Source organism: Salminus brasiliensis, chromosome 1 (genome assembly GCF_030463535.1).
Source record: "Salminus brasiliensis chromosome 1, fSalBra1.hap2, whole genome shotgun sequence".
NCBI classification, from domain to species: Eukaryota; Metazoa; Chordata; class Actinopteri; order Characiformes; family Bryconidae; genus Salminus; species Salminus brasiliensis.
Genome location: NC_132878.1, coordinates 23,852,268 through 23,876,392, shown reverse-complemented (window position 1 = coordinate 23,876,392; position 24,125 = coordinate 23,852,268). Strand labels below are relative to the sequence as shown.

General features: G+C 41.5%; 1 protein-coding gene across 4 annotated transcripts in view; it reads right to left on the bottom strand.

Annotated features, from left to right (window-relative positions):
* Positions 1 to 24,125, bottom strand: part of dab2ipb (DAB2 interacting protein b) — a 166,563-nt gene that overhangs the window by 64,285 nt on the left and 78,153 nt on the right. For 3 of the 4 annotated variants that reach the window (XM_072674954.1, XM_072674949.1, XM_072674941.1), the window contains exon 3: positions 19,652 to 19,770. In XM_072674954.1, the coding sequence (XP_072531055.1) occupies positions 19,652 to 19,770 (119 nt within the window). Of the gene's footprint in view, positions 1 to 7,650; positions 7,798 to 19,651; positions 19,771 to 24,125 lie in introns of those variants that run through there. The other variant, XM_072674962.1, reaches the window with a different exon arrangement.

Genomic DNA, 24,125 nt, shown 5'->3' with positions numbered 1-24,125 from the left:
GTGCGCCATGTGCAACATGCCCAGACCCCGAAAACGAGCAGTTTGTCCCCTACACATACATACTTGTAGATTTTTTTACTTGACCTAGCAGCTCTCGTTTTACAGGATGGCAGTTACGTAAGAAATCAAAAACTGAAATCAACTAAGAATCAAAACTGAAAGTTAAAGCAAGCTTTCGCTTTCGACATTTTGGCAAAAAAGAGTCAAGATAATGATTATGACATCATACTTCCTATCATTAGACAAAATAATACAGTTTAATAAATTTCAACAAAAAAACAGCAGCAACAAGCCACTTTCAGTGGACAACAGGCTAGACTCCTGCACTGAACGCGATACACAGATTAGTGTTCTGCTGACTTACTTTTACAAGTTCAAAGTCAAAACAAGTTCACGTACTGTTGTACAGTGTGCAGAAAGCATCCTGTAAGAGGTGTGATTTATATACAACCAGTATTTTTACATCTATGGCGTTTGGCTGACTCGCTTAAATCTAGAGTGACTTACATGTGAATCATGTTACACAGGTTGGTTAATATAGTGTTATAGTGTAATCAAACCCTTCCAGGGCTGGGCAATATAAAGATATATAATCGTATTGTGATACATTTTGTTAGCGTGATAACAATATGCATTTCTAAGCATATGGAGGACACTGTTAGTGCTTAATAAACACGGATCAGCTGCAGGTTCCATTACTAACAGTGTAATTATGGTTTAATTAGATGAAGAGCAGCAGATGTTCAGTATAAATCACTGTATTCAGTACGGGAGAGTATCTGAATGGTGGTTTATAAGAATTTGTCCTCACCTGATATTTTTAGTCTGTGATTACAGGTATCGTTATAAATCTTAAAATATCATGGTATAGTATTTTTTACATATCGCCCAGCCCTAAACCCTACTCCGCCATAGAGAAGGTGGTGTTATCCACTACACTACGGTCCTCTAATATACTTTCTGAATTGCGTCCGCTGTCAACGTAGGCCTTTGTAACATGTTTAACAGAGATACTTATATCGCAATGATGGTAAAATAGGATATATGAAACTCCTCACACAGCTTCCTACTGATACATGAAGGAAATCCTCAATTGTTATAGAGCCACAAAAAATGCTCTGTTGTGAATTTTTGGTTTTGTGGTGTCACAATTATTTATACAGCATCTCCCTAATAAACTACAACAGAAGTTAAGCTCCACCCACTTGTGCTGAAGTCACACAGGGTGTTTCAGCCCGAATTGCTGCTTGAGTAAAAGGCTAAACAAGACAGCCAGAATAGAGGCCATTTACATCTCGCCATCTTAAAGACGTGAGGAAAGATGGCCGTATGAAATGAATTATGACTTGTTGTATAAACCCACATGAAGTGGAGATCAAACGAGAAAAATCTGTTTAGGATATGGACTCTTTATGCAGGAGTTTTTAGATCAATCCTTAGAGTAGAATAAATGAGCAGCTGCCCTCAGTGATAAGTCAGTGCTGGGAATACTACATATACATCACTGCTGTGAGTCACTGAGAGGCACGGCAGTGAAGTGCACACTATGCGGGGCACATTACTGTACATCTGAAGAAGAATGCAATGGAGACAAATATGTATTCTTCATATTTGGGAGGGAGGAGGGTGATGGTAAATCAGGACAAAATAGGAGTCTATTTTATTTCTCTGTCTTTGCCTTTTGTGTTTTATACCACCATCCCAACCCACCCCACCCCACCCGACCCGCCTCACTCTGACTCTCGTGCGATTTAGGTATTATGTAACTGCAGCTCTTCTACTCAGGCCAGTCCATTAACCGTGCCATCCATCCATCTATTCATCCGTGATCCCCTCTATCCACCCCACCTCCCTCTCTCCCTCCCTCGCCCACCCATCCCTGGATCCGTCCGCCCGGAAAAGCGGCTTACCCCTACAGCCGTCCAGAGAGAGAGAGGGAGGGGAGAGAGATAAAGCGCACACGAGCACACACACGTGTGCCTACCCATATGCCCCACACAGACCCACTCGCACAAGCCAAAAGTGTTTTCGATTATTGAAGAAGTAAAACTGAGGGAATTTTCCACTGAGAGCATTTCTCCTCTGCCTCCTGCAATCCTGCTACAACGAGAGCTCAAGGATGTCTCAGCCCTGGAGAACGACCTGCATGTTTTATTCACGTCCTGTGTGGAGAGACAGTGTCAACTTGTTACTCATACAGACACACACACACACACACTTGGGTCAGAAATACCTTTAGGAACTAAGGCAGTCACAGGAGCATTCAGACACTTGCGTAGCCCATTTCATGGAAAACAAGACTGTGTTTAATACCTTATAATACAGCCTGACTGACTTCCCTGAGCATTCAGCTCCCAGTTACTGTGTGTGTATACAGTGTATCACACTCTGAACTGATGTTCTTTATTTTTTTCGACTATTAATGTGAAATAACTTTTTTGTAGTCTTGTGAATGTCTTGGGGCATTCTGTCATCTTAGCATAGATCACAAATGGCACACAGGACTCTGCTAAAACAGTATTTCCACTATAGTTTTCTTTCAAACCTGACATAATACAACAGTACAGATGTGGTAAGAGTGTATTTCCCCATGTGGTTTTAGTGGAGTTGGCAAAAACGTCTGGGAAAACACCTGAAAAGCAGCTGAAACAAAGTCAAAGCACTACAATCACAGATCTTACATTAACTTTTCATATTGCACTGTGTAGACTCTGAGATGTTCTGTGACCTTCTGAGAGCGCTCCTCACTGCTGTGGCTGGGAATAATGACGGTGTCTAGAAGATGCCAGAGGGCACTCTACATCACAGTGGTAAAAATAAAGGATTGAAACTGGGCTTAAAATAGTGAATATCTGATCCATTAAGACATCTGCCTGCATCAGCCCCGATTCTGATCCCATTGGGACATCCGGAGTTTGATGTACCTTTAAACGTTGTGCTGTTCCTGACTGTTAGGAGATCAACATATCAACATATCAAACCTCAGTCATTCAGAATGATAAACTTCTCGCATCAGCATAAATGGGAAATATTCAGAAAATGCTGGATTGAATATCAGAGGGGGAAAAATACGTTCTTATCAAATGCTGAAACTCAAACTGCACTAAAACTGCACACTGTCAAGCTGTCATGCTGTCTGCGTTTCTTTCTGTGGGGTAGCCAGTAGTTATCAAATGCTCCTCTTAAATGAAGTGCTTTAATTAAAAAGAGTTGGTTTTAAAGCTCATTCGTTTATAGAAAACACACCAAAGTCTTTTCACACCTTAGCACAATGCTTGTCTCTGACCAGAAAGTTCCCAACTTGCATTTTCTGGCTTCGAGTTCTAGCCAACACAGAACCAAACTTCAAAAACATGAGCCAAAAGTCTTGGAGTGGCTTAGCGGTCTTATGTGCTGCCACTATGGCCCAGGGGTCACAAGTTCAAATTCTAGCCATGCCGCTTTGTCATCAGTGGCCAGAGTCTGAGTGAGGACAATTGGCCATAATCTTTTTCGAATGGGTAGATGGTATTCTCTCCCCTCATGACTCTTAAAGCAATCGTCTGTTAGCCGATGCCGGTGCTTTCCTCTGAGCGTGTTGGCTGCCCAGCGATGTTGCATTGGCGGTAGTTCGGAAAGAGGTGATTGCTGGCTTTGCATGTATCGCAAGTCTTTACCCTCCTAGTGGGAAGACCATTGCAAGTGCTAGCGGAATTAATGGCAGTCCCAAATTGGGAGAAAAAGGGAGAATAATGTCATATAAATGTTATTAACTTTCAAAAAGAGTGAAAAGTCACCAGACAAATCAGATGCTGTGTCCCCCTGCAACCCCAACCCCCTCCACCAATGTTTATCTCCACCGCCTGCATCCACTCTTGGCTCTGAGGACAAGAATAACTATTTCCAAAAGATTTGATAAGAACCTGCCATATTTGTCTCCATCCATAACAATAACAAATATGGTAATGTTACGTTTCTGTCTTGGCAAACTGAGTGCACGGCCTAGTCGGGGCTATCTCGGTCCGTTTGCCTGCCTGCCATTCTCTGGCTGGCCATGTGTCTGTCTGCCAGGCTGTTTGTCTGTCTGCATCTTGCGCAAGCTATCGAGTTTCCCTGAATTTCATGTGACAGCACTGCGGAGCTTTCTAAATGGGAGTTCCTCTTTAATGAGCTTGTCCCCCTGTCTGCCTGTCCGCCTGTCTGTCTCTCTACACTCACTAGATTTAAATAGCATTGCAAAATGATGACAGCAACTGTCAGCTGAACACACCTGCAGGACATCTGAGGTAGTTCACGGCACACATTTCATGTAGTGATTTGATACTTTGCCCATTTGTACAGAGCAGGGTTTAGTGTTTGCCTCACGTAAAATCAGTATGGTGTTTAATCCTGCATTTTAAGGGGTTAAACGGCTGTCTGCCTACTCACTCGCCAGGTGCCAGATCAGGGTCAGGCTCCAGGGAGAACGTCCTAAAGCCTGGACAGGGTGACCCTCTCCTGGGGAGACTAAGCCACCCGCAGCGTCCTTCCTTCTTCTTTTTCCTTCCAGAGAAACGGGAGAATCACTCGCTTCAGTAGCTCTCAGCAAATCAATAGACAAGAGCGAGATTGGCCGTGGCAGCACAATTACAGAGGGAGAGAGCCCGGAAGATTTCAGACGAGGTGGTCATATCAAAAAGTACAAACACACACACAAACACACACACACACACAAACGTGAAAAAGTTTTTTTTAAACCCCCTCGTCCCCGTATGCTTGATAAACTCATACCAGTTAAGCTCACAAGATATCAAAATGCACTTCCAGAGGAACCCAGACTTCATCTCTCGGTCTCTCCCTTTATCCCTTCACCTACTTCTACTAGGTGTAAAGTGCCTCCTTCATGTTTTTGCATCACCAAAGACACTTCTTGTGTTCAACATATAATTAAGTGCTTTATCATTGTTTTGCTCAACCATTAAAATGCAGTTACTATGGTTGAGTCTGAATTCTTATCATGTTCATTCACAATTAAAAAAAAAAACAGGTTAACTGAGGGGGCTCTTAGTGGCTCAGCGGTCTAATGCGCAACCACTATCCTGAGCCAGGCTGCTTTGCCATCAGCGGCCGGAGTCCAAGAGAGCACAGTTTTCACCCCTGGGATCTCTCTGGTAACCCAGCGCTTGTCAGATGCCTAACAATGCCACATTGGCGACAGTTCGAAAAGAGGCAGTGGCTCGTTTTGCATGTATCAGTGGAGACCTGTGTTAAGTCTTTACCCTCCCTTTCCGTTGTTGGGAGCATTGTTAGTGCTTGCGGGAGTTACAAAAAGGTGGGTTAATGGGCAGATTCGACCATAAAAATGCATTTTTACACAATGTAATTTTTAAATAATGAATAACCATGAAATGTCCAACTGTATGCTTCACCCAGAGGCAGTGTAGATATTTTAAAAAGAAGCTATACATTCGCTGTAGGAGGATTATTTTCAAATATTTTTTAAACACCCTCAGAGCTTTCTAGGCCTTCAGAGAACATCCCAGGATTTCACAGAACTAAAAAACTGTCTGTAATTTTTAGTTTCCTTTTTTTTAACAATAGAATAATGCTTGTGTTTCCCATTTGGTTGGGAACAAGGGAGATGAATTCGTGAAACAGCAAACACAAAAGACTGTTCAAACTGGAAAACAAAATTCACCGCGGTATGTAGGCAGGTACAGCCAAGCGTGTTCTTCCAATGGTTAGTAGATTACGCACCAAACACCAGAAGTTCTAGACGGGTCCCATGTGTCTGTGAATACAGCTAGTAGTCTAACAAGGATTTTGTCAATTGTTAGAAACAGAGAGAGAACAGCGGTGACAGCTCTGCATCTGAGCTCTTTACTGGAATGGTCACTATGAATCAGGGTTAGAATTTAGGCTGATATGTCTGTTTTAAGCTTCAAACAAATCACAGAATGTCCTTCAGTTTTGATATTCATGACGCTTTTCCATTTTTTTTTTCACAGATATTTGGGTGCATACAAGTGAGTGTGTGTGTGTAAAGAAACTCATTATAAAGACTATGATTGACAGCTTGCTTGATGCTAAACATTAAAGATTAGAGTATGATCCTGTTTAAGCCTTAACGTCCTTTATCCTAGCATTTGGATTATGCCGCTGAGAAAATTAGGGAATAAAGAGGCGGCAGCAGCCCAGTGAATTAGCAATGATGGGAGAATTTGACTTTGGCTCCAGAGGTCAAAGATTAGTATCCCAGTGGTATCTCGCAGCCCTGGGCCCTCCGTTTTGTCAATACCACTTCGAAAGCTCCAGCTTGATGCTATGTGATAAAATCACACCGATGCGTTCACAAGATATGGATGTTATCTAACATAGAGGGCTCTTTTTCAGGTGTTTTAACAGACTATAGTATATATTTGTTTGAGTGTTGCTATGGTACAGTGTTAGGATAAGTAGGTTGAGGTATTGTGGGTACACTGGTTTAAATATGAGTTCTTATATATCATAAGTAAGTTTGATTGGAGTGATTGGAAATGGCAGGATAATGAATCCATAATAAGAGTACGTGTGTGTGGGACATACATATTTTATACAGTGCGGGTTACTGAAAGCTCTTCGGCACAAGTTAAGAAGTAAATTGTGTCTATGCAGTGCATGATGATTCATACACCAGTGGGGTAAAGTTCATCACCTCATGCCAATAAACTCATGCCAGTTAGCAACAGCCAACCAAACACGACAGCCACAGCCTTACACTTCTCACATACTGCTCCAAACATCCTGCAGCAACACCAAAATAGCAGATCCATCACAGTCTGAGCTCTCCAAAGCTAAAGCAGTACACATTAAATCTCCAAAACAGTTTCCTTTTTTTCCCTATAAAAAAAACTGTGTAAACCACTCTGCTTTAAAACTAGTTCAAGTCAAACACCTGTTTAAAAACACCAGCTAAATTCATATCTGTTCAAATCCAGTTCAATTCATACACACATTTGTTAATCAGTGTGAAACCAACTAAATGCATGCATGCTTCAAGACCAGTTTAATGCTAACACCAGTTTAAACCCAATTAAATTCACGCTGAAACCAGTTCAATTCATTCATCGGTATAAAAAGAGCTGAATGCATGCTTGTCTCAAAACCACTTCAATTCATACACCAGTTAGAAACCAGCTAAATTCATGCTTAAACCAGTTCAAATCTTTCATCAGTTTAAAATCAACTACATTCATGCCTGTATCAAAACCCAGTTCAATTCACTTATCAGCATAAAAGCAGTTCATCCATAAGAAGTCAAATGACAGACACTCAACATCCTGAGTGGAAGCCACACACAAACACACACCCACCCACACCCAGACCCAAACACACACACATGATTCATGCAGTGACCTGACAGAATTTCCGTGTCAGATGATTTCAGACTGCCCTGCTGAATACACACACACACACACACACACACACAAACACAATGCATAAACCAAGCACACACGCTTGCTCCTAAGCAATTAATATGCGTATCAGAGCATGTGCACAAGTGTGTTTTTATCCACTTGTGCCTATGATCATACTCTGCCCCACTGCCACTCCTATTCACCATGGTTTTACACAGATGCACACACACACATATACACTCACATACACACACACATACACGTCTGACTGGCATGTGGTAGCTGAGACACTTACCAGGCATGGTCTGAATCGGGTGGAGTGATCAGAGACTGTGCGGCGACGGTGGGAAAAAAAGGAAGAAGCGTGGGGGAGGATGAAGAGAGAGAGAGAGAGAGCAGCGGACGAGTGCAGGGTCCTTCTCATGGCTTCATTCTCATTCTCTCTCTCTCCCTCTCTCTCACACACACAGTGCTCCTGCTTTTTACAGGGAGGCGGGGCTCACTCTAAGCACACGCGCTCTCACTCTCTCTCTCTCCTTTCTCTACTGCCACCTTCTGGGCTGCTGGCTGACCCCCCTGATCTCTCCCCTATCCCTTCCTCACTCACTCAACCACTCACTCACTCTCCCTTCCTCTTTCTTCCTCTCCTTTTATCTCTCTCTCTTAAGTCTGTGTGCTCACATTAGCTGTGTTTATAGCATGTAAAATGTTTTACACACTGCCCCCCCCACCCTCCCTCTTTCTCTCGTTCCCTTTCTCTCCATATCCAGTGATTGCTCTATGGATGTGCTGGTGTGTGTGTGTGTGAGTCTTGGTGTGTGTTCCTGGTCTCGTTAGCTGTGTCAGTGACTTGTTGCCTCCAGGGCATGAAGACGAAGTGGCTGCTCTTGGGACGGTTCTACATTAATACATGTTCAGAAACAGCAGCAGTGAAGGGGACTGATTGTTGGGCTGTGTATTTTTATGTAAATGTGGCTTGATGATGATTTACACTTATAACAAAAATTCTTTCCTCTGAAAAAGAAGACCTGGGTAAGACAACATGCCACAGCACCCTTGCAGCAGAGAGGTTAAGGGCCATGCTCAAGCATCCAACCATTAGCTTAGTGGGCCTGGGTCTCCAAGCCACAAGCCTGTGACCAATAACCACCACAAAGTCACTATTTATTAAGGGATTTTATTCTTAAAAATGACTCATTATTTATTAATTTATTTAACATAAAATAACTTAATAACCAAATCCATAAACTGAAATGAAGAATCCTACAGTTTTGAAGGAGACCCTGCAGTTCTCTCCGTAAAACAGGAGCCTTGACTCGTGTAACATTAAAATGATTAACGTTCGGGGCAGAAAAAAGAAGAGTTTTGTGAGGCTTTTAAAGCTGAGAGTCTGACAAGCCTCACAGCTATTCAGAAGAGCAATTAAAGGCAATAAATATGAGGATGCAGCATGCTGGGGCCTGCTCAGTGAATGTCACTCGTGTGTGTGTGTGTTCAAGTTCAACAAAATCCTCTTTATAAAGCAGCAAAACTGAGTGAAGATCTTCCACTGAATGTAAAAAAGAAGCCAGATTCTCACTTCTAAGTGCAAATTATTGCAGTGTATTGTGTTTGTGTGTGTGTATATGTGTGTATTTACTGTATCTATCTATATCGTCACTGTCAGACTAAAACATTGCGTGCCCTGAAAACTTCTGCCTCTTCATTGTGTTCAAATGTCACAATGACTGAACCGTCAGGAACTCCCACTGCAAGTTCCATCCATCCAAGTGCTCTTTGTTTCTCCTGTAAAGTTACTGTTTTGGAGAAACAAGGTTCTGACAGTGACTAAACACAGTATGTCTTAGTATATTTCTTAGTATATGACTGTGTGTTTGGAGAGAGGAAGGGAGGGGGGGGGCTCACATTCTAAATTCCAAGCCATAAAATCTAAATAGCCTTCAGCATTTAAAATCAATTTAGCCCTCACCTTAATCATCTAAAGGGCAGAGAGAGAGAGAGACAGAGAGAGACAGAGAGAATATCTCACTGTGTGTGTGTGTGTGTGTGTGTGTGTGTGTGCGCACGCGTGCGCATTATTTCCGATTGAGTTCAATTGCCATAATCTTTTACATGGAAAAAGGGGGCTCTCTCTCTCGCTCGCTCAGTCTCTACCTCTGACACATGAGGCATCACAGTGGTATTGTTGCTGGCCAAATCACGGCCTTTCATCCCAACTGAATACACACAGCTGTCTGGAGTTGGGTGAGGACTGAAAGGCGAGCCAGGCCGAGTCTGTAATCAGCAGAAATGTATTAGCACTCATAAACTGCACTAATTCAAAACAAATATTTCAACTATACAAGCATCAAGTGTTTCCTTCAGCATACTTCAGCTGTCGTTCAGAAACAAACATCCAGCTGTTTGCAAAGTGCTGTCTGAGGCGTCAGGAGTGTGGAGAATTAGAAGAGGGATTAGAAACACCATTAAACGCTCCAGTTACATGTTGACTCAACAACTGTAACAGGGACTGGTTTGGTGTTACTGTTGAGCAAAAATAGTAACAATGTACACAGAAGCCACCGCTACATCAGAAAGACTATATCATTTAAAAAAATAAATAAAATAAGACATTAAAAAAGCAGGTATGTTTTTTGATCCAATCACAGTCAGGGTCAGAGATGTCTCAAAACAAACACTGCAGGTATTGGGACAAATCACTGTTAGGGGGAGGTCTTACGATGAACAAGGTGGTTGACAGGACCAATGTCAATCAATGGGAGGTCTCAGAACAAATATTGCAGTTATTTGAACCAATCACAGTCAGAGTCATGTCTCAGAACAAACAAACATTGCAGGTATCTGGACCAATCACAGTCAGATGGAGGTCGTAGAGCACACATTGCTGGTATCTAGACCAATCATAGTCAGCGGAATGTCTCATAACCAACATTGCAGGCATCTGGACCAATCACAGTCAGATGGAGGTCTTAGAGCAAACATTGCAGGTATCTGGACCAATCACAGTCAGATGGAGGTTGTAGAGCACACATTGCTGGTATCTAGACCAATCATAGTCAGCGGAATGTCTCATAACCAACATTGCAGGTATCTGGACCAATCACAGTCAGATGGAGGTCTTAGAGCAAACACTGCAGGTATCTGGACCAATCACAGTCAGATGGAGGTCTTAGAGCAAACATTGAAGGAATCTGGACCAAACTTAGCCAAAAGGAGGTCTGAGATTCTTCTTATTCTTATGATGTGAATTGGACCAGTCACAGTCAGAGGGACGTCTCAGAACACACGCTGCAGGTATTAAGGAATTAATATTGCAATGTCATCAAACAACCAACATTTGTTACAACACTTATCTTTTGAAAGTTTGATCCCACCACCCTTCCACTCTCAGGGAGGGAGGGTTCTAATACAATGTGTGAGTGTATACGCTTGACAGATACACTGAATGCCACAGACTTAATGGTAATTAATTACTGGTTTCTGTTAGATTGAATTGAATGAGCTCAGGCTGTAACAATATGTAAGCTGTTACATTAAATTTGGCTTTGTTACAAGAAAAGTAAGATAATAACAGTGCACAGTTGACTTCAAGCCAGCAAATGACTTCATTCGTTCCTATTACCAGTATACAAAAATAATTAACATCCAGGCAGCTTTAGGAATCTAACGACAGCATCTGAATTTGAGGCCCTCTTTTTTATTAATACAATCAAAGCCCTGCAAAAACAGCACTGACTTGACAGTTTGATTAAAACTGGCTCGGCTCAGGCCTTCCTTCCGCCTTTTTCAAAGAATTAATCTCTCCTTTTATCAAATGAAATTTATTAAGCAATAAAGTCGTGCTGAGATTTGTTCCGATACCACTGTTTCCTTGACAACATTGCTTTTCTCCAGCTCTGGAGGGAGAGGGAAGGAGAATAAGCAAAGCAACTGACCTGAGTGGTAAAAACTAACTGTGATCTGACCTCAGGAATTCATTACAATCCTCTTCTGAGCATAAGAACGCACATACAGCGCTCGCAGAGCAAGTGGGGTATGTTGTGTTTGTAAATAGTTTAGACAGCTCGCCCTTCTGCAAAGTGATGACAAACAACTTGTGCTTTTGCTGCTGCTGTGAAAAAGAATTTAAATTCAGAGATTATTATTATTAAATTAAATTGAAGCAAATGTTGAACATCCAATGCATTAAAACTGCTCTTTACCCAGGATCTACCTAAAGCCAGCAGGGTCTCTCTTTTCTTTCTCGTCCTGCTAATACCCTGCGCTAATGCAGAGTAGACAGAGACTGGGTTTTACCACCCAGATCGAGTGAAAGGTTGAGAGACTCTTTCAAGGTATTCATAGTTTCATATTTTGGGAAATGTTTGATATGGATACGTGCAGTAAGAGACTAATACTGCAGGTAGCAGCGGTCAGTCAGTCCCCCCCCCCCCCCCCCCCCCCCCAACATGAGGTGACATCTGCCTGGAAAGTCACCAAGATGTCTGTCTCTGGACGGATGAAAAACAGTTGGTGAGTCAGCCTATCATTTTTTCAGGGGAGGAGGGAGAAAAACACTGACCTGGCTGATCCGGATGGAAATGAAATCCTACAGTAGCACCTGTGAAAAAGGAAATTACCCCAGCACCCAATGTCTATTTAATCTCGCCTGAAAAAAAACTTGTGTCACCTGTAACAGCAACAACAATAATGCACATAAAATACTCTGTTCATTATTCCAGCCCTTTAACTACAAACTGTTTTAACAGATCGGCTCAACTGCGTCTCAGTGCAATCTGGCTTTCTGGTCACCCCCAAACTCTAACATTGCTTACATTCTCCTGTGCTAGTTCAGAAACTAGAAGTTAATAAGCTATAGCAAGTAATAATGGGCAAACATTTAGAAACAAGCAGATGATATATATATTTAATAGGTCATTATACCATACTCAACCAATGTGTATCAATACTCTAGGCCTGTGGGTGTCAAACCAGTCCTTAGGGAGCCCCACATTGTCCACATTTTGGGTCCAAACCAATTCATAACAAAGGAATAGAGGTAGACTATGGACTTCTGAGCTCCCTGACCACTGCCTAACACCAAATAAGCTATTCATGTTGTTGCGATTAATGTAGAACATTGGCAAAAACTTTGAGGAGGGAAATGATTCACATTGGATTGCTTTGGTGTTTCTACAGTTCTTAAATTGGCTCTTTGACTCATAACAATAGTGAAACCCTGAGTTGTCAAGGTTCTACATAGACCCACAGCTTTTACACTGCTTTCACACTGCTTTCACTGCCCTTTACTACTACTTTAAGGTAAACCCACTGCTGACACAAATGAGCAAATGCACACACAGCTTCCTTAGTCCTTGTAGAAAAGTACTGCAAAAAGAAAGGAGTCTCTGGTGCAGATAAATATGAACCTATTGACTCCAGACCTAACGTCAGGTGTGGGCTAGAGGGGTATAAAGCCTTCCAGCTTTGAGCTGTAGAGCAGTGGAACGGTGTTCTCTGGAATGAGGTGGTGGTGCTCCATCCATTTTTTTGGGGGGAGGGGGGGGGGGTGAATTGGAGACTTGGGGATGAGATAAAATGCTGATCATCCAGCATCCTGACTAATGCTCTTGTTGCTGAATGCAATCAAACCTGACAGCAATGCTACAAAGTCTAGTAGAAAGACTTCCCTGGACAGTAGAGACAGGTACTCCAACAAAAGCAGGATGAACTCTTTTTAATACCCTTGATTTCAGAAGAAGCCATTAATGAGTCATATGGTGTATCTCACTGAGCTGGATGGATGTACGATGGAAATGACCATTTCCAGCCTAGATTTTTGTTGCATGGATTTTGTTCCACCGTGCAAACCCTATCTTGTCTAGACAACAATAAACGAATCTTTCCTAACAGTGACATTTAACACCCATCTAGTATAGATCTCATTTGAAATGATACCACTATTGAAAATTGAGTTCTCATTAGAGTGAATAGGACTCCAGTCACAATGCTGTAAAGTCCAATCTCGCAGTGATAGCTATGAAAGAACATTTGTGGGAGGAACATGGAGCCTATATTCATAAAACACGCATTTCTTTGTAAGCCATTACATAGGCCAAATGTTCCCTAATGTGTTTCTACGCCTTGTCAGTCAATAATATCTTGAAGCAGGACTGGCATTTGTGAAATGCATTCCTATGGTCCACGCAATAACAAAGCATCTACATCTCTTGTTCTTTTCACTCCCCTTTAGAGCGGCTTGATTTCTTTGTTAAATGGCTAAGCTGGGCTTGCTATCATCTTACCTAAGAGTCTTAGTACCATCTGTGCCAAGAGAACCGACTAATAGTAAAATCTAACCCGTCTACTGCATTATGAATGAACACGAGGGAGAGAGAGAGAGAAAGAGCTCCAGTTGCTACTTAAGGGAATAGTAAGAAAGGAAGTAGGGGAGGAACGCAGGGAGACATTGGAAATCAATGTTAATTGCTGTATTTATGTAATGAAGAACGGCAGGGGATACCGTGCAAATAATGGAGGCCTGAGAAAGGCAAAAGGAAAAAGACACGGGGCTCCAGGCTTCACAATCACCTCGATATTACAGATGGGCCACCTGGTGAATTTTTCCTCAGTTTAATAAGACTAAATGTCATGACTTTATTAGATTTAAGCAGAGATGCCTCAATGAAAGAAGAATGCACAAACACGGGCATGTGTCTTATTTCTGACCTGCCTGTTAAACCGTCTCAAGCCCCATGCAGTTGTGTGTCGCACAGTCACATATAACTACACACACATGCACCGTAGCAGTGGTGTGGTCAGATCTGAAGTAAAAGGGTCACTGTTCACTTGTTCACGCTCAGTCCCACCCCTAGACATAACTGAACACATAAACATCAGGTACAAGCCTCGAACACTAGCATGCAACCAAGCTTATTATTATTATTATTATTATAAATTCTGTAATCTAGTACAAATACTGTGGTAGTAAAGTAGTAAATGCTCATGCTAGTATATGCATCTCTAAACATACACAACCAAAGGTACAAGCACCAGCCTCTACAGGTTGCACCTACAGTTACATTGGACTTACACCAACCCTTCCAACCCCAGTTACCTAAAGTCTATCAGATTGTGCAGTGGATAATTGAGACTGTAGTGGTAAATACACATGCTTAATGCTTTGTCTGCGATGTGTAATGGGCAAAGCAAAACTCAGCTTCATTGGCTCATTAAAATCACTCACATTTTCAGGTGATTTGTGTTTGCTTGGATTAGCTTCTGAAATCTTGTGCTTCACTTCATCAGTGTGGGCACTGAGACAGTGGTAAATGCTTGCCTTTAAGAGGCCTAAACCTGCAAAATATCCTAAACCTGCAAAATATCAGGCTGTGTGGTCTGTGTTTATACATGTGTGTTGGAAGGTGCGTGTGTAGGTTCCAGGTTTTTTTGCAGGTCTTCATACGACCTTCAAGTAAAGTCAAGAAGCTTTTATGGTCATTGCATCTGTGTACAGGTACACCGTGGAGTGAAATCACGGTCCTCCATGACCACGGTGCAACAAGGAGCAGAAACAGCACCGTCCAGACTATATAAAGTGCAATGTGGAAACATAAACATAGAAAAATGCTATGAATCTATAAATACGACAGACATTAGACACAGTAAACGGACAGGATAGTGCAGCGCCAACACACGGTGTGTATGAGGATAAAGGGCAGGGATTTGTAACATGCTATGACATAGCCATGACCTGTTAGCATTTATGTGTTTCAAGAGATTTCAATCTTGTTTGTTTGTTTAATTATTTCTATCATGTTTTTTCCCCCATTATTAAAAGTGTGTTCTACTGCATCCCAGTAATGTGAATGTTCCCAGCATCTACTGGATTTAGCAGATTCTGTAGATGCGTAGCACAAACACACTGCAATATTTTATTACTGAATTCTTGTCCTTTTTCCTGTTGAAGAGAACCTCAAACCTCTAATACCTAATATCATTTTTAAAGGCTGAAGCACTCATAAGATTTCATACCTTCTCATCTATGACCTGTAGTAGCAGAAAACCTGCAGAAAAGGCTGTGTTTTTAATCCGTCAGGCAGCTTAACGAAGAGAAAAGCAGCATTCACGCTATTTTGGCAAATGTGTGCATTGCACACAGCTCTGTCCAGCGGAACTGAAGGTGGCAGAGGAACTTGTGCGCAGTTCTTAACTGATTGCTATGATTCTGTGATTGTGGTTTCACTATTAATTTGCTACTTTTTGTGTGAGTAGAAGTAACATACAGCAGTAATCATGGTCAACAGTGGAAGTCTCTTGCTTAGCATATACAGTGTATACCAGTGCATTCATGGATACCCTATTAGGTACTTGAGTACTTCAGGTCTGTTTAGGTCTGATAAGTGTGAACACCCCACAGAATTTCACCGACTGCTGCTGGAGGGAACTCGTCTTTGTAAGTCGAGGGATTCTCAAAACAAAAACTCATTCTGTGGTGGTGTGGACTTCAGCAAACAGAATAGGTATGACCACAGCCTAATGCTGCCTTTTCATTATGAGGGTCGATAGATAATGGCAAACAGGCAAATTCCATGTCATGCATAGGAGGGAGAGTGAGATAGCTAGGGATACTCCAGCGATCGGGCCAAGTTAAATATTAAACCAGATCTAAACCTACGGTACCATCTATCCACAGAGACAAAGCACACATAGTTATACTTGCATGAAAAAACAAACACACTTACATAAGGCCAGGATACAGGAGTCCAACAGCAATCCATTTTGTTCCACAAAACTCCAATGCACTCATTCCCCTCTCTGTCCTAGCACAACACACTGTCTAGTCGACTCATGCTATCCACACACAGACAATTACTCCACTTAATCCAGTTAAACGAGATGCTTTTAGGATTAGCGACATCCACACAGCATATAATCTCATTTGGAGAAAGAATGGATGAGCAACGGAGCTTAGACTTAGGTTAGCTTGCAAAGAGAAACACAGCACACGCTAAGGTCTCGATGCATAAGAGATGCTAACAGTTAATGCAAAGCTGAACAGGGGACATGCTAACCGCTAATGAGCAGATTAGCGAGAGAAACGGCCGGTAAAGGCTTTTATTGAGATTGGAAGTAAAAGAGAGTTGGCAAGGTGAGGCTCAAAGACATTATGGGGTCACAAAAGAAAAAGCAGAGGGAATCTCGGGGGCCAAGCTTTAGCTAAAGATAGCAACAGAAATATTGACGGCTGGGTGGATGAAACAAGGATTGTAACAGTATTTATGACACATGATGCAAGAGAGCGAAACAATGTGGTTTGAAAGCTTTGAAAGAGGATCAGCAAGGCGGTGTAATTGGTGAAATGCATACGCTAGTGTAGGAGTGTGTAGTTATAATAAACTTATTCAGCATGTACATGATTGTAAAAAAAAAAAAAGCTTCAGAATTTACACTACTGGTCATATTAAAGGCAACTGAGACTTTTATAGCCCATATTCTAATGTTTAGGGATGTTACCTTCCCATAAGAATCACCTTTTACATAGCACTGTTATTTTTTTCTCTTTGACATCAAGTAAATCTGACAGTTGTTCAATATTCTATCAATATTTTAAGATGATTGGACCACTGAATTGCACCATTGATTTCCATTGAACGTTAGGTGTTTATTTCCTTGCACCTTTTTTGCAAGACTGTCCAAAAGTTTAAGGCCACTAGTAAAAATGCTTCTATTCATTCTCTCTTTCTGATTGAATATAATTTTGTATTACACATTATGTTAGTAAACATATTTGGGTCAAATATTAGACCATGAGTTTCAGATGTTCTTACTATTTAGTGCCTCTCTTTGCTTTATTGTGCCTTCAACCTGCCATGAACGCCACAAGTTTCTGCAAAAGCCCCTGATTCGCATATCAAAGCTACCTAACGTTCGTCTAATCATGAGAAAAACATCTGATCATTCTGCACAAAAGCATTCACATGGTCAATATCACAAATAGGCTGGTATTTGAATATTTACTAAGACAGCACCTAGTCAATGTTTCCTTCATGTTGCTCCTCAAAACATTACTAATTTTTACATTTTAGAGGCCTCTACATATGTAGGCCTCACTATTAATGAATCCGCAACACATTTGAAACATGAATTTCTGAGGGGCAGTTTTATTTGTATGACCTCGGTTAGAACTCAAGAGAGAACAGTCCTGCAGTCTGCTCAGGCACTGCCTGAAGTGTCAGTGCATGAAGAAGAAATGTCAGGATAGACACATTACACATTTATGTTCACACTAGACTGTGAAGCAGAACATGTAGGATTAATAAAACCAGTTATTATACCCTTACACTGCTTCACACTCTGCTCCTTTGCCTTTAACATGCCTTAGCCTGTATTCACTCGATCTTCTCTCTTCTCTCTGGATCTGGCAAGACTATGAGAACTGATATTGAAATGCATTAATATGCTCATATACTCCACTGTTCAAAGGCTTGGAATCACTTGCTCTGTTAATAATTTAGGTTATTTAAAGTATATGAATAGCTCCAATGTATAATACTATAAATGCATTAAAAGCTAGACACCAAATGGTATTTTTAGATGTTTTCAGTGGTTTGTCTTTTTGTTTAAACATTTTTGAATTTTTCTACATGTTATTTGAAAGCTATGAAATTGCACAGGAGTAGCACATTTAGATTTATTGTAGCACGCTTTAGATTAATAAAATAATTAATAACGGATTGATCATGTCATTATTTAATCCATTATTTGTGTGGTGGGCTATTTTCAACACAGCAGTCACACCGATGTGGTAGTAGCATCAAGAGCTGTTCGGTGGTCAGAAACTGAAGGTCTAGAGGATGACTAACACCTACACTATACATCAACAGATGGGCTACTGTATAGCAGCAAGCTGGAGCCACAAGGTATAGGTTTCTAATGAAGCTTAATGCAACACTTTAGCAGAAAAACTTCCCAAACACCTTACCTCATTTTACAATCAAATAACAGAAAGCAACCAATGAACGTTACAAAGCAATGCCCTTAATCCCACACTGTCCTCTCCATCACAGAAGACAGGCGGCATTGAGCCATAGAAAATTAAACAGCAGACAAAGCTGACAGAGGCAGGTCTTGATCTAAAATGAGAGATATTTATAAGAGAGTGGGGAAAAGAAGGGATGGTGGAGGGATGGAGAAATGACAGACTGGAGTGTAAAGCTCTGTCAGTTTTCACAGCATGTCAACAGTGACCTCGATAACCAGCTACCTGTCAGACGCACACACATACTCGCCACGTTTCAGTGTGTATACACACAGCTAGAACCGCACATTTATACTTCAGTAACAGCTGTCAAAGATAGGAACTCAAGCCCAAATAGACTTTCTTCAGTTTCTTCAGGACTGTAGGGGCTTGTGTTTCTGTCTCTGCTCTTAGACTGGAGGTTAGACATGTGAAGCAGTAGTTCAGTAAAACTCAAAAATACAATACTTTCCTCTTACCACATGTTTACAGCATGTTTGCTGTTTAAAGTTGTGTCCATCACTGTTGCACAGGAGCGATGAGGCTACATAATCATGCCTATTAAAGATACTTTAACAACACAGTAAGGCATGGATGTCACACTGGTTTCCTTCTGGGCCTCAGCTCTGCAGATATAATTATGTTCCTTATTCAAACAACCAGGGTCCAACTTACAGAGCTTTCTGCACCAGTTTCAAATGCATGTATATTGTCCCAAAGTAGCTGTTGAATATAGTCTAGAAAGGCATCTAGTGTGCTGTAGTACATTTAGTTGGAGTAAACTGTTACACAGCAGTTTTGGGGTTTTGTCGTTTGCCCATTTCGCAGTTGTGTTTTGGTAAAGGTGTATTATCCTTTCAGTGAGGAGACAACAGTGTTTGAGTGTTTGTTTCATTACATGTCACTTTCCACACCTTTAATAAGAAGCACAGGCAACATTTCCAATGGTAGTAGGTGACTAGCAAAAAGCTTTTCTATATTACCTGCAAATGTATTTTGGCAGCAAGTCAGAGTACACCACAAAAAACACACAGTAAAGTCTGCAGACCCGTGGCCTGGACGCAACCCAGTTGGACACACCTGGTTTAAGGTAGGTGTATAATTTAGGCGTACAATTTGCACAATGCTTATTATTTGGATGGACACTTTCATTACTTGTTAGCCACAGCACTGTACACAGTGATTCGTAGCTCCAGAGCAAAACTAAAGAAGCGAACTTCAGCTGCCATACGAGTCTTAGCTCACTGACTGCTTTAAGACAAGAGGAAAACTGGGAACTATTCCTTTATGTTCTTACCTCTCATTCTCTATGGGTCTGAAGCCAGGCAAGATGTGCTTAAAACTGCTGTTCCTGTCCAGCTTGGGTTGACTCTTGGTCCTCTTTATAGATCCCTTTAACCTGCGGCTCAGGAAACCCTAAAAAGAGAGAGATAAAGAGCGAGAGAGAGAGATGTTGAGAGGTGGAGGGAAAATAAAAGGGAGATTCTTTTTAAAAGTACATTCACCATAATGACATCTTACAATTATTTGATTAATTCTTTTATTCATATTCTCCCTCTCCGCATGTATCCTCTCCTGTCACATTTTCACCGCTCAAGAATCAACTTCCCCTGTGCAGAGGTTGCCATGGAGACAGCAGGCCAGCATCGAGTGTGCAGAATGAGAGAGATGAAGGAAGAAAAGCAAGAAGGAGAGAGAAGGAGCGAGAGGGCGGTAGAAGGGAAGGACAAGGACACAAGGGCAGTGGAGGTCAAAACTGAGTAGAAAGTGCTCTGACCCTCGGCATGGCAGGAGAGCAACGGAAAACCATGGCAGAAGAGAAAAGAAAAAGAGTGGCAGAAGATGGTAGTTGCATAAAAAATGTACAGAAACATTGTGATCTAAAAGAGATGGTAAACAAACAGTCAGCAGGCTGCTCTCTTCACAATTCTAACATTTGCATAGTCTATGTAATTAACCCCCCCCCCTGATTACTCTATCCAAATGAACACACGCTATCCGCTTTGCGCACACTCGTAATCACAGGCTAATCACTCACTGTTTCAACGCACCAATCAATTACACTGTGAAAGCACCGTGAATACATGTAAATAGATGTAAATTAGAAGAGGCAGGAACACAAACTCTAAAGTAAAGATATCTGTTGCTTATACATACGGCTAGAGCAAACACACCAACTTCGAGATGTACACAGAATCATTCAGAGTGGTTTGGTCAGCAAAGTGTTATGGTGTGAGATGGTTTTTACTGACTCAAATTTCTTTACATTGGTGGTGATGGGAAACAGGGGTTGTGATGTCTATATCTGTTGATAATTGTCAAAAAGGGATAAAATAATAATGATAATAATAATAATAAAGTCCTGTTGGAGCTGAGTTATTTTAACTGGGATGGTCCTGTGATCACTCTCAGGATCTGTGATTAGCTTTTTACAAGTCTGCTAAGTAACAATTCCAGAGTACAGCTGCAGTCAAAATTAGTCAAGCCCTGTTGCAAAGGTGTATTAGCAACATTTACAAACCCAAGAATATTAGTGAACTGGAGGCCACTGTCCATGAGGAATGGGCTAAGATTCTTCAGGAACGCTGCCAGAATCTAAAGTCTGGCAGTGCATCGCGTATCATCAAAAAGGTGCTCAACTAAGTACTAAAGACGCTGGTCATGAAGGGTAACCCCACCAAAGAATAACCCCACCAGTTTGTACAGAAGTCCCTGTAGTTACTGAGCAATACCCCTTAGTGTCTAATAAGCCTTTCTGTGATGCATTCAGCCACATTAAGTTGCACACTTCTGGGATAAACTGGGGAGTTGGGGATGAGGTAGGCTTATCATCACCCAACACCCTGACCTCACGACCACTCTTGTCACCGAATGCAATCAAATCCCCCAGCAATGCTCCACAATCTAGTAGAAAGCCTTCCCTGGACAGTAGAGACAGTTACTCTCCAACAAAAGCAGGATAAACCCTTTTTAAATACCCTTAATTTCAGAAGAAACAATGAATGAGTAGATGTCCCAAAACTTTTGTCCATATAGTGTAGTGTTCCTCACAACTGCTTACATGCAGGCGTCCAGCATGAATCGCATGTTAATAGTATTTTAGGCCAAAACCTTCTGTGGAAGCTGACATCTCTTGCATCAGGCAGAGAATTTATAACCATCTCATGGTTCATGGTTTTATGGTTCATAACCATTTCAATAGCTTTCTGTGAGGTAGCTTTATGAGGCATTAAGGTAATAATAGATGTCTGCTTCTGTCTGCTTTCTATCACCTACTGTGAACAAAAGCAGAGCTGTTTAAATCAAACCACTTTGAATAGCTTTGTTTATATCTTAACCATTTAGTTATGCAGAACTTTTCAGAAATCATGGAAACCCCCTTTAAAGGGCATCACAGGGCACTGTCTGCTCAAAGATAATGCCAAAAAAAGAACCCACAAAGAGTCCATGCTCTTCAGCTTGATCCAGCTCACCAGCAATGTCTCCAGTATATCTGGAAGCCCTGCAGATGACACTTTTTCCTCGACACTAACAAGAAAGCAAAACACTTGAAGTGTCGAGTTCAGTTCTAGACTGCAGTTTATGTGCCTATAGACTGGCTCCCACACGCTCCTCCGCCACTTCTTTATCACAGCAGCGCTGTCACATACAGAGTGTGGGAAAGCTGGGGGCTGTTTAAAACATCAGACCCCAGAGTCCAGCGTAATCTATCCATCTGCAAGTGTGTGCTTGTGCCTACCACGGAGCAGTCGGTGGGCTTAAGCCTGATTCGAATGTCCCTCACATCTGTTAAAGCAGTTTGGGGTATGGTTGGATTCATACGGCTGGATTCTTCTTTACAAAGTTCAAGCCTCAGCTTCGTCAGGGATATCAGGATACCAAACTGTTGCTTCATGTGGTATTCTGATATTTAGAATTGTTGTGACTTGCATTTTGGCACTGTCCCCCTTTCCTTTCCAATCCCTTTGGCTCAATGTGATCACACTCACACACACACGTCCAGCCCCTTTGGCTCATTAGGTCATATGATATCACTGAAAGGGCCGTAAACCTGGATGCAAATATCATATTTCAATGACCCTAAAGATTTTTAGATGAAATGGAAAGGCACTGATGTCCAGTACCTGTGGCCTGTGTACCACAGTTGGCTTTTTCCATTTTGTATGACTGCAGTGGTAAGTGTTGGTGGCAAAGTAGGCATCAGACTAACACAAGCATAGCACTGTGGCTAAGTGATTATCAAAAGCACCAAATCATTTAGTCAGCGTCAGACTAGCCCAGCAGCTCAGACATCCAGTCACAGCAGAGGGAGAGAAGGATAGACGGAACAGCCTCATCAACAAACTCTCCAAGCTCTGCAAGGCACAGTTTCACTAGTGTGATATTGTGAAACTGATCTTTCCTAAAGCAGGCACAGCTTATACATTAGATTCTTTTTACTTTAAGCTGTGTTACAACAGTTAGTTCTGGCCACTCTGGCTGATTGTTTTTTTCCACAAACACTGTATCCCTAACACTAAATGCCCTAAGCAAGAGAAGACAAGAACAACCTTCAATTAAGCTAAAGGGATAAAGACAAGAAGACACAATTACAAACAAACAGGCCAGGAAAAGAAACCTGTTGGTCTGTGTAAGAAGCTGGAGAAGGAACTGCAGTGTGTTCAGTGAGTGAGTGGAGTTTCTTTGATGTAGCAAATAGTTATAATTCGGTGGAAGGAAATGCCACCAATAAAACATATGAAAAGCTTCTTTCACGGCTAAACTGATTTATTTCTCACGTTATTTATTTTCTGAACTGTTGTATAAAAGCAATAGAACACTCAAGGTTGTGTTATAATCACACAAAAACAGCACGGCAGTGATGACATACTGTACTCACACACGTGTCTGCTTCATCACAGCCATGATGTTATTTCATGATAATACATTCCCTCTACTGCTTTATATTAAAACGAGGGGTCGCTTAAAAATCAGCTCCAATTCTGATTGGTACAAGAACACCTGACAGCAGTGTCTTTTAGTATAGAACCCACCCAACTCCAATCCAACAAAGCCTTTCTTCTTTATTTGAAAATGATCAGTAAGTTTAAGCAGGAGCGTATAGCTTAAAGCATTAACAAAACAAATTGTGAAATTCTCAAAAAAATCCATTCATATTTAGATCTAATCACTACCAGTCCACAAGCCATTAAAATTATCATTCCACTGCAAAACTAAAACTAGGAAAACTAGATCCCAAATATGTGTTGTTTCATTTCTTGTTTGATCAGTGATCCTTTAAATGTATGACTTTTTAAGGGAGTCTCACTGTCCATACAATAATGTGCTTAAATGTGTACCCTGCATGGTGTGGTATCTCACTGGCCAGTAGTGGTATTATCTGTTGCGCCACACCAACCATGCATGCGCTCTACCACTGAGCTACATCCCCCCTTGATATTGTGATGTCAAATACTGCAACATGAAGTACAATCAGCAAGGAGGTGCCAAGCTATTCTGCAATATGCACAACAAGAAGACTAATAATGATGATGAGGTGCAGAGCGATAAAAAGGTGAGAAGCATTTAATGGTTCACTTACTCCAACCTACTCCAACCTTTAAAAATCCCCCCTAACTTCAATGTTTAGCTTCACTGGCTGATGACAGGCTTTTTTTAAACTATTGAGGGGGTCAAGTTGCCCAGAATTCGATGGCCAAGGAGTCAAATGAATTGAATACAAATCCCACTATGGCTGATATCTAATGCACACATTTCCATGTACATTATAT